The sequence below is a fragment of the Cladophialophora bantiana genome, assembly GCF_000835475.1.
Source record: "Cladophialophora bantiana CBS 173.52 unplaced genomic scaffold supercont1.25, whole genome shotgun sequence".
Taxonomy (NCBI): Eukaryota; Fungi; Ascomycota; class Eurotiomycetes; order Chaetothyriales; family Herpotrichiellaceae; genus Cladophialophora; species Cladophialophora bantiana.
The window spans coordinates 397817-410622 of record NW_015971599.1 but is presented as its reverse complement, the minus strand read 5'-3'; the positions used below and the strand labels follow the sequence as shown (position 1 = coordinate 410622).

At 50.6% G+C, this 12806-nt stretch overlaps 7 protein-coding genes across 7 annotated transcripts; 3 read left to right on the top strand and 4 right to left on the bottom strand.

The window, feature by feature from the left end:
- Positions 1–254: 254 nt before the first annotated feature.
- Positions 255–836, top strand: Z519_12079 (uncharacterized protein; the record flags this gene model as incomplete). The annotated part of the gene is made up of 1 exon (XM_016769787.1): positions 255–836. The coding sequence occupies one exon, from the start codon at positions 255–257 to the stop codon at positions 834–836; it is 582 nt and encodes a 193-aa protein (XP_016614112.1).
- A 296-nt stretch (positions 837–1132) lies between these two features.
- Positions 1133–1642, bottom strand: Z519_12078 (uncharacterized protein; the record flags this gene model as incomplete). The annotated part of the gene is made up of 2 exons (XM_016769786.1): positions 1133–1424; positions 1485–1642. The coding sequence occupies 2 exons, from the start codon at positions 1640–1642 to the stop codon at positions 1133–1135; spliced, it is 450 nt and encodes a 149-aa protein (XP_016614111.1).
- A 344-nt stretch (positions 1643–1986) lies between these two features.
- On the bottom strand, positions 1987–3036 carry Z519_12077 (uncharacterized protein; the record flags this gene model as incomplete). The annotated part of the gene is made up of 1 exon (XM_016769785.1): positions 1987–3036. The coding sequence occupies one exon, from the start codon at positions 3034–3036 to the stop codon at positions 1987–1989; it is 1050 nt and encodes a 349-aa protein (XP_016614110.1).
- A 3997-nt stretch (positions 3037–7033) lies between these two features.
- Positions 7034–7288, bottom strand: Z519_12076 (uncharacterized protein; the record flags this gene model as incomplete). Its single annotated transcript, XM_016769784.1, has 1 exon — positions 7034–7288. The coding sequence occupies one exon, from the start codon at positions 7286–7288 to the stop codon at positions 7034–7036; it is 255 nt and encodes an 84-aa protein (XP_016614109.1).
- A 1177-nt stretch (positions 7289–8465) lies between these two features.
- Positions 8466–8977, top strand: Z519_12075 (uncharacterized protein; the record flags this gene model as incomplete). The annotated part of the gene is made up of 3 exons (XM_016769783.1): positions 8466–8546; positions 8601–8772; positions 8823–8977. 3 exons carry the CDS (start codon positions 8466–8468, stop codon positions 8975–8977), a joined length of 408 nt encoding a protein of 135 aa, XP_016614108.1.
- Positions 8978–9230: 253 nt separating this feature from the next.
- Z519_12074 (uncharacterized protein) lies at positions 9231–9617 on the top strand (the record flags this gene model as incomplete). The annotated part of the gene is made up of 1 exon (XM_016769782.1): positions 9231–9617. One exon carries the CDS (start codon positions 9231–9233, stop codon positions 9615–9617), a length of 387 nt encoding a protein of 128 aa, XP_016614107.1.
- A 1172-nt stretch (positions 9618–10789) lies between these two features.
- Positions 10790–12738, bottom strand: Z519_12073 (uncharacterized protein; the record flags this gene model as incomplete). The annotated part of the gene is made up of 5 exons (XM_016769781.1): positions 10790–11617; positions 11670–11904; positions 12045–12277; positions 12338–12397; positions 12499–12738. 5 exons carry the CDS (start codon positions 12736–12738, stop codon positions 10790–10792), a joined length of 1596 nt encoding a protein of 531 aa, XP_016614106.1.
- Positions 12739–12806: the final 68 nt, after the last annotated feature.

Genomic DNA, 12806 nt, shown 5'->3' with positions numbered 1-12806 from the left:
ACCCAAGATATTGCGGGCAAACATCCAGTCACGACACCGCAGCAACTTCTTGACCGCATGACCAAAGCAATATTCACATCAGCAATCAACCCTTCACTTTTCTGATTCACCAGAGTTTAAATACCTCGTCCATTCCCTGGCAGAAGAGGGTCGACAGTTTTGGATCTCAACTCGTCCCCTTCCCAAGTCTCGCAAATTCAGAATCATTAGAGCGCCGATACCAGACAGTAGCGTACTGTCAGCTTTCCATTACCATGTGCCGGTTCAAACTACACGTCTGCCCCTACCCTGACCAAGACCCAGTGTCCTCCCTCATCTTCAACCCGAAAAACAGTTCACAGTGGGAACACTGCGACGAACCACGGCCATGGGGTCGCCTTTCCTGCGGCAAGCTAGTGATCGAACATCCCAGACACCTCATCAAGGCTGAACCATCTTTGTCCTCCCCGAACACCCCAACCCCTCTCTCCTGCAACTCCGACCAATGCGAACAGCACATACACACAGGCCTCCCTGACCCTCAAGAGCCCGTACCCAATAACTTGATCGTCCCCCCAGCTGCAGGCGAAGCGCGACTTCAAGGAGAGCCTTGCAAATGGTGCACTGCAGTGCTAAAACTGGTGGCGACAAAGTCGAAGGAGACGCAGCAAGTGGCGCGCAAGGAAATTGCCGAGGTGGAGCGGACGATGGGTGGAGACATCGAGTTAAGAAAGATGCACGAGAAAATTGCGGACAAGGCACGCGAATTGAACGCTATGAGACACAATGCTTGGAGAAGGGCCACGATGCTGATGGATGATTTGGCTGCTGCCAGTGGAAAGGAGACGCAAGGCTGAGATCCCGAGCTGTTGGACCCAATTCTTGATGCAGGACCATGAACTCTTATCCCCGTTAAACAGGGCGTTTAGGGCATTCTTGGTATTGTCATTATTCAGTTGACATTGAGATGGCACAAGCCACAGGAATACTATCAGCACTTGCGCCTAGCTCCTCGTCATCCTTTACATGGCTTCTCTTGACGTCTTCTTCGCCCCTACATTGCCTGCCCCGAAAACTCGTTGCGTGCCTATATCTCTTGTCAAAACCCCTCCTTTCGGTAAATGGGAATGGGAAACCACACATTATTATCGACCTACTTGACCTTGATTCGGATCCATCTACTCCTCTTCCGATTCAAGGGCGTGACGCCGTCACCCACGATCTCGACGTCCCTGGCCCACTCGGTCTCAAAGAGCTCCAGGTATCCGCGGTCGCCCTTCATGCGCACGTCTGGACTGCCGTACACGCGAAAGAGCATCGCGAGGGTGATGTAGATCTCTGCGTCGGCCAGGTTCATCCCGATGCGCTGCCTGGTGCCATGCGAGAAAGGGACGAAGTACTTGTCCAGAGGTGGGGGGGTTGCTTCCAGCATACTATGTACCGAACTACTCTGTCCCCTTCAGCAGTCACCTCACTCTGATACGTTCCGGGTAGCGTATCGTTACCGCAAGAGTGACATGTGAGTCTCCGGCAACACGTTCAATGCTCCGTCTTGCATCTTGTATACTTTCACCCTTTCTACAATCGATTCTTCCGGGTGGCTTCGAAACAACTGGGCAACCACGGTGACAGACTCGACCTGAGAGACTTCTTCCCCGGACATGTTCGCGGGCCCTACCGCTGGGTGAGGAGAGAAGAGCCGTTGAGAGGACCAGGTAGCAATTCTTCCTTGTCTGGTCTGATGGGAAGGTATTGTGGGCACCACCGCCGCCGCCGCCAGAAATCCAGCGAGACGGTCGCCAGATGTGGGCGTCATCGCTCCAATGGTTGGAATTCGTCGATTTTCCGACCTAACATCAGAGTCCTTTCTCCGATCTTCCTCCATATAACTTATTACCCATCCTGAGCCTTCTGCCGCTCTGTTTCACATCGTTTTTGTGATGTCTTTTTCCACCTGAGCGACTCGATGCTCCAGTTCTGCCTTCTTGCAACTCCTGCTGCTCCAGCTCAACTCGCTTCCGTTTTGCATCTTTCTTCTCCCGCGATACTTAACTGTAGCCGCTTTCGTTTGGCTTCCTTCTTCTCTTGAGCTATTCGTAGCTCCAGCGCGTGCCGCTGTCGCTTGGCTTCCTTCTTCTCTTGAATCATTCGCAAATCCAACGCGTGCCGCTGTCGCTTGGCTTCCTTCTCGCGTGCTTTCAGATGCTCCAACTCTACTTGCTTTCGTTCAGCTTCTTTCTTTTCACTTGCTCTCTGGCGCTCCCGCTCGAACCGCTTGCGCTTGGCCTCTTTCTTTGCCTGGGCCCTGTTTTGCGCTGTTTCTGCTTGTGTTTGTGTTTCAAGGAGTTTGGTCTCGTTTGGAAGCTGTGCGTTGTTCTGTAATTGCACTACCCCGCCCGGTATCTGATACGCCTTGACGGCGACCTGATTCTTGACGGATATGTCGAAGCTGTCCCGAGTTCTACCTCCCTTTGCCAGGAGGTTCTTGAAGAATATATACCACGCGCTCGTGTTGTCGAAGGGCCAGATTTGATATTGAAAAGTTGCCGCACCCGCGACCAAAGGATGGACATATTCGATCCGGGTGGTACCAGGTCCTCCTGAAGCACCTTTCAAGATCGGCTCTTCCAGGTCGCGATAGTTGGACCGCTCTCTCGTGCTGTAGATACCCGGTGGAGGGTTCGTCAGTACAACTGCTTGCCGGCCACTACGACACGCATATTCTGCAAATCGACCGGAAGCCGCCTTCATATACTTAGACCACGCCTTGGGTGACTTGTTATGCCTCAGACTCCCTGCCCCACGATCACTATATAGGGGACCCATCGCAATAGTTAATGTTGGCAGGCCATGCTGCTCGGCCCAGCACCGAGCCCGGTCTGGGGATATTCCCGTCCAAAAGACTAGACAGGTGATGTCTCGCAATGCGTAATCGAATCTCTCGTCGAGACGGGACAGCTCTTCAGGGCTGCAGCATTGTAGTGGGTCCCAGGAGGTCACCGTAAGACATCGTTCCATTGTACATAACGACAAGGTCTGATGGAGGATTGTCGCCATGGTCTCTGCCTGTGGAAAGAAGGATAACAGATGAGTGCATAGGTCGACCCCGCTCGAGACGGCTTCGTGAGTACGAGATGCCTCACATGATGTAAGCCTTTCTCAGACGAGGCCAATCATCACTTTATTTTCTTTTTGAACATTCATCCAAGCATGTCATGGGTCAAGTATCTTCTCTTTCAATCTTACGTTGTCTTCAAACATTCATGTGAGGTTCGAAATTGAGCTTTCTTAGGACTCACTCGACCCTCAGAATTTATGATCGTCTACCCGGATGCATCCTTCGAATGATTCCCTCTAGTATAGCTGAACCGGTTTCTGGAAGCGGTAAGGAACCAGATTTCGAGAGAGCGGCCTCACGGACGGCCAGTGTTTGGTGGTCCGCCGTACGTTGCGGATACATACCTTTCTGTACTTGAACCAGAGGTGATGAAGGGAAGAGGTGGTCCCCACCTTAGCGTCGGACCCTTATGAGATTCGCTGCTAGCTCCACTACGTGATTCTAGAACCACTAGGCTTCTAGCAACCTTGGAAGCAATGCATGATTTACCGGCCGGTCAAAATGCGCGCATAACGGCCACACCTGGTTGGCTCTTCAACGGGACTCGGTGCAGTTCAAGGAACAGTGCGGCCACAGTAGCTGAACAGGGCGGGCTTCACCGTATAATTGCAGACAGGCAACGTCGAGGTTAGACTGGTGAGGTAGGGAAGTGAGATAGTTGAAGAGGTGCTGTGGGGGAAATGCTGCGCCGAAGCCCAAAGCGACGAGGTCTGATGCCTGATCGCGGCCTCGTCTTCAGTCTAAAGCCGTGGCACACTCAAACCTCACCATACCGAACGAGCACTACAAGGTGCTCGACCCCCAAAAATCCAAAGACGTAGCTTCGTGAAACAGCAACACTGACACTCAAAGATTTTCACCGTGAGCGGCCGAAATATACCATTCTTTCGCACAGATGGGAGGAGGAAGAGATGACTTTTGGGTGGCTGAAACCCTTCTTCGACGACACCAAAGGTTCTCGCAAGGTCAAGAATTTCTGTAGGCCCTATGCCTATGCGTGGGTTAGTACATGCTGCATCTAGGAATGTCAGCAATGCAGACAATTCATTCAAAAGTGGGAGTAGTTTACCGCCGTAAACGACAGGCCTTGTATCCTAGTATTCCAAAAAGGAGACCATTACCTAATAGGGCATTCGCTTTTGCGGCTTCTATCATCCCGATATATACCACTATTGTACTGCTAGACGTTGAGGGATTTCCGACCACTTTTCGATTAGTGTCTCCGCCAGGGCCGAGAGACTTATGCTGAGCCCTTGCCCAACATTAGCGCACGATGGCAGTTTCTGAAAGGGCCTGTTTCAGACAATACTACCAGGGATCTAGCCTCCGTCGCTACCGAGGAAGCGAATTCTGGCGACTACTACCCGACGTACAACCATTTGTTTCATGGTTCCAGCATGGGATCTAGCTCACGGTTTATCTAGTGGTAGGCGACTATCCTTTTCTAATTACAGCGAAGCTACGTACCCCATTATTTCTGACACGAACCGACAAAGATGGGCTGATCACGGATCTCATAGCCTTTGTCTTTTCACTTCTTGACACATTACCATTATATAACTCGAATCTCGTTTGTTACAATTGCTGTCGTACGTTTTTTGGCCTCGCTTTGGAATTTCCTCAGCGCGCGGTAGATAGTCGTCATTAGTTGCCGCCGCCCTGCAGTGCTGATCAAGCCATGGCGTCTACGAAGGAGGATGGAGGCTTTTCCCGCAACTGATCCGTTCGAGATGCTTTACGAAGAACGTGGATCCATGATCCAAAATGCCAGGGGAGATAGGCGGTACCAAGGCAATTACGGCAAGGGACGAAAAATGAGGATCATTCGTATCGGAGCTGGGGCATCAGGGATGAATTTGGCCAAGTTCACCGAAGATCAGCTCAAGGACGTGGAGCTACAGATATATAAAAACAAAAACAAAGACAAAAAAACGACGTTGGAGGCACATGGTTGGAGAATAGGTAACATCACCCATCGTGGAGCCCGTGCACGATTAATATTAACCTTCCAATCCTTTCAAGGTATCCCGGTTGTGCTTGTGACATTCAGAGCGCAACTGTCACGAGCCCACCGTTGTCCCCAAGTACTCTACGCCCTCCACCCGAATCGGGTGGACGGTATAGAAAGAAAAGGAAAAGGCAAAGGACGGTTGAAGTACAAGGCTATCGGTTAACGCTGCCTTACCCTTTTCACGTGACAGAAAGAGGGGAAGCTATAAGAGTCTCCTCTCACCCGAACCGGCTGAGAGAGAACTCTTCCTTTTTCTCAAGCGTTGAGTCGTTGTCAATAGGACTACGTAAATAGAATAAGGCATTCAGCTACTCCAATTTCTTTGTACCTACTGCGTTGCGTAGGTCCCTGATAGCAACCTCTCAATTCACGTGGGCATGAAACCCGGTCTGGTGTCTGTTCTACTCTGGAGCACCTGAGATTTGGCACTATTTGAAGAGCATTGTGGAAAAATACAATTTTACAAAGTACCTGAAATTTCACCACAAGATCATCGGCGCTCTGTGGAATGATGATGAGGGGGTTTGGGACATAATAATCCAAAGAGCCGATGGGAGAGAATTCAGGAATTGGCGCCACAATTTAATTAATGGAAGTGGCATTTCAAAGTACTGACTAGTCTTTCAACTCTCCGTCTATCAATCTTGGCTAAACTCGCTCACAGTGATTGGAAGTGACCAGATATCAAGGGTCTAGATACTTTCAAAGGAAAGCTCATTTATAGTACTGCCGGCGAGCGACGGTGTGTTCTTCGGATCTTGATGAGCGACTGACTCGGCGCTGAGAAAATCCCTGAAGCCTGGCAATGGCTTTCTCGAGGTGCTCACCCAGGAGCATGTCAAGGTTTTCACGTCCGAAATGCAAGACCTTACTCCCCACAGGTTTCATCGATGGTAATCGAAGGCATCACGAGGTCGATGTATTCATCTGCGCCACAAGGTAACATCTCCATGGCCATTGCACTATACCGAGTTGATTTCACCACGGACTTCGTACTACCTCAACACGTCATGGGTTCCGAGATTCTCAATAAATTGAAGCCAGCGGCTACAGTGTCGGGAAGTTGTTTGCGAAAGAGCCAGTTTCCTATCTCTCTTTGGAGTCCCTCACAGTATGAGCGGGGCCTTTTCCAAGGTCAGACCGCCGACTGACGGGGACTCAGTCCCCAACTAGTATTGGATCAAAGGTGCCTACGGCTCTCTAGGTCGCAGTTCCATCATTCCGTTGATCGAAGTACTCTACTCCAACATTGTCCAGTGCATCCAACACAAGTAGAATGTCCACGTCAAAAGCTTCACGCCGAAGCTCGATGTTTGCAAAAACTTCAAAGAACACGCAGCTCTCTTTTTAGAACGGACCGCATGAACGTCAGGATGTGGTTGCTGGTATAAACAAGGTAGGTCGATGGATCGCTGGCGATGTTTTCAGGTCCTCGGCTCGTCTCCATGGATTTTGATGTCGCAACCCCGGTTTAAAGATGACGAGATCGAATACATCAACGACAAGAACCTTTTCGACTTCCTGGGCAGTGACTCTGCCGAAAGAGAATTCGCTGAACCATCTCGGCTTTTTGAACGGACAGGATAGGCGTCTTGATCTCGAACCAGAGACGATTCGTCGAGAATCTGGAGATTTGATCAACACCAAGTAGGGGCTAATTGAGCCAAAAAGCGAACTTCCCGCTTTGATCGGAGTTGGACGAGCATTCACGACTAGATTTCAGGACAAAGGTCAGGCTTTGCTGATATCGGAGCATCCTGGATATGGAATAGACAAATGCTTTTCCACATGACAGATGTTCTCTTTGTTTGACATGATCCTCCCAGTTGTACAGTCCATCGAGAAAACATGGTGCCGGTCTTGAACCGGATCGAGTCTTTGAGGGCACTCGCCCATTCAACAGCCCCCCTTCCCACGTTATACGATTAGACCCCAAACCAGGATTCGATGTTGGACCATTCCGGCTCTGGAGCGATAGTATAGAGGTTGGAAAACATGGAATCCCAATTATCCGGTCCGAGGCCTTGACCCGAAGCATTCGCGGTAGCAGCGCCGGAAGACACGCGCGAAACTTGATCGTTGAAATGCGAGTCCATCATGGGCTTTGTCGTTTCCAAGACGTGCCGGAACAACTTGAGCGTCGCACTGGTCGCGGGCCAGTAGTGCGTCAGCTCGTTCATGACGGGGAAACAGTCCTCCAGCCGGTCCTATGCCTGGAGCGCCAGCAACGACGAGTTCTGCGCAATGGCGACGCGTATTTCCTGGATGAATTGTATCGCCGCGGCCATGACGGCGGTCGACGCGGTGAAGTAATAGCGTCGGATCGTGTCGGATTAGATCATGGACGAAAGGATGCCCACCAGGGTCAGTAATCCACGGCTTGACATAACCAGTAATTTCAGGGGGGGAATCTGCGGGAGGCACATCGATGGTCCACATTCTGGCCGGTGTTCTTGTGCTACTACTGTACCGAATGTGTTCCAGACCTTGATAGGCTTATAAATGTTCTGTAAGTGTGCTCCTTGCCTCCAAGCGTCCAACTGTCTCCCTGCCAAGCAGCGATCGTGGCCGGAATCTTGAATCACGCACAATATCTTCAGCTGCTAGCTTCAGGGTTCTGGTCCACTAGCCTAAGAGAGACCTTGCGCTTCGATCCTCGGGTCCTGCTTATCAAGACACCAGAGAGGGGAAGGGCTATGCAGGCTACCATATACTCTTCGGCGATGAGGAAGGGTGAGCATAGGAAATTACGAGGACTCTAGCTTCTGCTGTTCGCGCTCGTATCGACAATTGGCCTTTTATCAAGGTTCCCTCTTCCCGATCTCAGATCAGGCTGGGACATGGCAGGGGTACGGGAACCCGAGAGACCAGCAAGCGAATCAAGTATGGCGAGTTTGCCCCACTGGCTCCACCCACCAAATCTTGGGCGACTTCATTCGATATGGATAACTTCGGCTCCTCGGTTCCCAGGATGCCAGAGACCCCGTTCTTTTCTTCTCAGACCTAGGACAACCAGAGCGGAGCAGAGATTCTAGCAGTCCGCCCAAGGTCTGTGCCATGGGGAGCATTCGAAGCCATAGATATCGGGGGCGTGACGCGATAGACATGACAATTAAAAAAACGGTCATTAAGAGAGTTATGTCGTGATCAACCTGCCTGCAAAGACCTCCCATGAGTTTCCTGTTCACAAAATTCAAAGGTTTCCCACCCCCATTACATCCTTTGTCGTTGAAAAATCAACATATTGGTCGATTTCGCCCCTATTAATGGTAAAATCCTAGAAGATGCCTACTTAACACTATGTAGAAGGAATAAGTAAGTTTACGGTCGGAGCTTATCAGACCTCATCTGACCAAGATGAATCATAGCCCCTTTGTACAGAATCTCATGCTCAGCGCATCGATCTTTTGCAGTCCTGGACTGTACTTGGCCATTGCGGTAAGCCTCCATCGCGCCTTCTTTCCGTCAAGGGTTGTCTTATAACGTCTCTAGACCCTCGGAGCAGGAGGTGGTCGTCCCAGTTCGATTCAGATGGCCAACATCAGCAACGCCCTGCTGTACGCTGCATTTGTGTTGGCCGGAGTCATCGCCCCGACGGTGCTTAGCAAGCTCGGACCTCGATATACTATCATCATCGCCATATCTGGATATGCTATTTATACCGGTCAGGGCTGATGTCGCCGACAAGGAACGATACATGAATGATAGTGGCAGGCGCTATGTGGTATTTTGATGCGCAGGACACCTTCGGTATCCTGCGGTTGCTGGCATTCACCTGGGAATTACGGCCGCATTTCTTTGAACCACCGCCGCTCTCATTCCCAATTGCTATTCCGAAGAGAAGCAACGAGGATTTTGGCGTGCCATGAAGTGGACTGGCAATGTCGGTGGCGCTACAGTAGACGGATGTATCGCTCTTGGGTATGTGTATTGGATCGCTCTCGGTTGTCAGTGCCGTAAACACAAGACTAATTCATGACCACGGTCTAGGATCAACTGGAACGGTAAGACACTCTGAAACTCCATCCGGCCCTGATCGTCTTTGTACTTAATTTTCTAACCCACTCGCTGGGGGTTCCCCATTCGGTCTACATCACTTTCATCATCATTCAATGTGCTTCGATGACTCTGGCGTTCATCCTCGTTGATCCTGACAAGCTTCGAAGGAACGACGGCACCGCCATCGCCAAATACGAACATCTCTCAGCTTGGCAAGACGTCTGTCAAACTGTGGCACTCTTGAGAGACCCAGTCATACTACTTCTGACACCCACATTCTTCACCCTGGAAATCTTCTTCCCGTTCATGGCTTCAGTCAATGCTTACACGTTCAATCTCCGTACTCGTACGTTGAATGCCATACTTGGAAATGCCATTCAGATTCCATGGACTCTGCTGGCGTCTGGTTGTGTCGTTGAACATAGCTCGACCGAATCAGAAGAATATCTCCTAGTTATGGAACTGTGTCGTTTTGATCTTTCAATGCCTGTATCAGGTCTGGAGCCGTGATTTCGAATCTCGTCCGAGGGTCAAGAGTCTTGCCGTCTCGTCTTTCGTAGAATTGAACCTTCGCCAAAGGAAAGTCACACATGAGCCGACATGGCTACATTGCAGGGGGTTATCGCTGCCAGGTCTCCCCCTCTGCACTGAGCAGGGATTGCACCAAGATTGTGAACGGCGCAGTGACAGCTGGTCTCTTCGTGAAATTCTTCCTTCTGTTTGATACGTCCGCTGCGGCATCGCTCTCACCAACGACTGACAGGCATCCTCCAGGGGTGACAACAACGAAAGCCTCTCCATACCGGTCGTGCAATTGATATCTGTGCTCTCAGGGACACCCGAGATAACTGCACGTACCGGATCGCCCCAGTCCAAAAAGAGGCCGCCGAATGAACGGAGCAGTGCTTCGTCTCGCAAACACCCATAGCGGGTTGAATGCGTCCACTGGTGTCAGGATAACAGGCACCCCTACCTTTCGGGCGACCGATAATTGGAGATCAAGCCATGGATGGTCCATAAAAACAAGGCTGAAATGCCGTGAACAAGTAGCGCAAAAAGCATCGCGGCCATTGCAGCATGCATACCTGCTCTTGGGGACTTCTCGCGACTGAACTTGTCAATTGCTCCTGCAGCTTCAACGTAGTAGAAATGGAAAGAAGAGGTCGAGGTTCGAAACACATAGGGAAAGCCTGTACAACATGATTGCCACCTGCAGGATGCCAAATCGGTCATTAATAACCTGCAATGTTGTCTTCACCACGGTCGAGAAGCATCATACAACCCGAAAAATAAAAGCACCCAAACATGGATGTCTGACACGGCATCCTCTTTCAAGCTGGTGTCTGCTGTTGATCCAGACGCACTTGCACAATACAAACCAGGAGCCGCTCGCCTAGACATGCACGTTATCCTGCGTACCTGCTGCTTCTATCAGCTATCATCGCACAAACCGACGTAAGCTGGTCAAGCTCACCTCACTGGCGTCTTCAATTGTGAGCGAGAACGGGAGGAGATTGTAGCAGAATATCCAGAGTACAGTGCGTTAGTGAATCGATGTGGCTGGTCCGAATCCAATAGACGATAGCAGGCTCTAATGGGCGAGCAGACGATGAGACAATTGGTGGCAGGCACCCGGTAAGAAGAGTACAATAATTGCCCTTTCGCTTCCGATTCTGCATCCGTCACCATGTCATGCGCTTTCGAGGCCTCTCCTCTTGTTTTTCTGGTAGGCGTTGATCATAAGACCGGGTTGCTAAGCCCCGAAACGCTCTTGGAAGTGTTTCTTGTTGACCAGACGGCTTCCCTCCTCCATCGTTGTTTTGAGCAGCCTCTCTATCTCTCTTCAGCACTGCTTCTTTCCAACCCTCTTCTAGTCTCTGGCGTATTGGTCCCGGCCAGCTGCCGTCAAAGTCTAGTTCACGTGGCGCTGCTGGCGGGCACACAAAGTCCCATTCTTTCTCGCCCCAGAGGAGATGATCCGCAAAATCGTCCCAAAAACCACGTTGTCTGTTGAGATTTGCACCACCGTCGGGAAGGTCCTTGAAGTGGTCTTGGGCGAAGGCCACAGTGATTGGCGCCCGGTCGTTCGTATGCATAAACACCTCTTCCTCCCGCTCAAAGCACTTTTCCAAACTAGCGAGAACATCCTGAAGCAGGCGGCTTGGGGGCGGTCGATCGCCTGGTCTCAAACTCGTGCATTCCTGGATGAGCTCAAAGAGTTCAGTGCTATAGCGTTTCCTGATCTCGGGGTCGGCTCTGTCGAGGACATTTGTCCCGTCAAAAGTATTCCATGCAGGTCCTTCGCCCATCAGGACATCGATAACTCTGTCGCTGAGATCATCTATCTCCTCTAGGGTCGTTAAACTCCACATGACGGCACCAATGGCCCAGATGTTTGCTTCTGGACGGATTCGATGCAGAGCTGGGTTCGTGTTCGGAGGAAATCGAGGATCGACATCGTCCTCGAAATGGTACCTGTGCCAGGCCGTCATATATTTAATGCGTTGTTCCTGGGTTTGGTAAATACGAGAGTATACTGATACTGAGAAGATTAGGACTTACTGGTGGTTGCCAAAGTTCAGTGCCTCGTTGTATGGCTGCGGCAGTGCCCCTTACGAGTTCATCAGGATTAATGGTCATGGCCAAGCCAAAATCACCTATCTTTGGTATAGGATACCAGACGGTCCCATCATCTTCGTCAGTATTCATGGCCAGAAAGATGTTGTCCGTTTTTATGTCATTATGCAGAAGATATTCTCCGGGCGGTGCCTGTCCAAAGTCCGAAGAGAGCAGACTCCTATAGGAACCAGTGCAAAATTCAAGATATGCCTTTGCCAGGTAGTAGAAGGTATGCCACAAGAAAGGCTCAGGAAGGTATTTACGGCAGATTCATTGTCAGAATATACGACGGCAATGGCAGGTCGGGCCGAAGCTTACTTCCATGCTTTATATCTCAGCCGGAGTGTCTCCAGCGTGCCGAAGTCACAGTATTCAATATAGTATCGGTTGTTTTGCAGGTCGACTTTGTACTGACGGAGGCGTACAAGGCTATCAGACTCGAGATCGTTGGTTTGCGCCATAATGGCAGCTTCGTGAGTCAACGTCATCTGCTTGCCTGGAGCGGGAACGAAATCGGATGGATTGAAATCTGTGACTTTCAATGCGAGTGCCTAATTGGGACCTTGTGAGCATGATATCTGGGAAGGTTTGTCCTGAATTACAGTACTTACATCTATTTTTTCCTGCATCTCATTCCGTTTGTAAAACAGGGCTGCCGCACCAAACGCCCCCTACCATTTCTCCAAATAACTCGTATTAGTAGTCTGGTCTGTGTGCAAAGGAAGGCAAAGCAACCATTCTGGTGCAGGATAGAATGTTTCAGGTGACATACCTTGCCCAACGGTCTTTCGAAGTGCCATTCGTTTTCGTCGGGAAGATCGAGGTTAGAGAAGAACAGATGCCGAAACCTCTCCCCAATGGATCTCGACCAGGGTGTCGATCTGGTTTCCTCCTTCCAGGTGAAAAAGTGCTTGATGGGCGATTCGGCCACAGGGTTGCGCTGCTCAGGTTCACTGAAGAATGATTGATCGGCACTTGGGTCCCAGTCCACACGAAAGTCATCCAACGCCATGTTGCCGCGATGTGGCTGGCACCCAACACAAGATTAGCTCTTTGCCGTGGGTCTGAGGTGATTGAAGA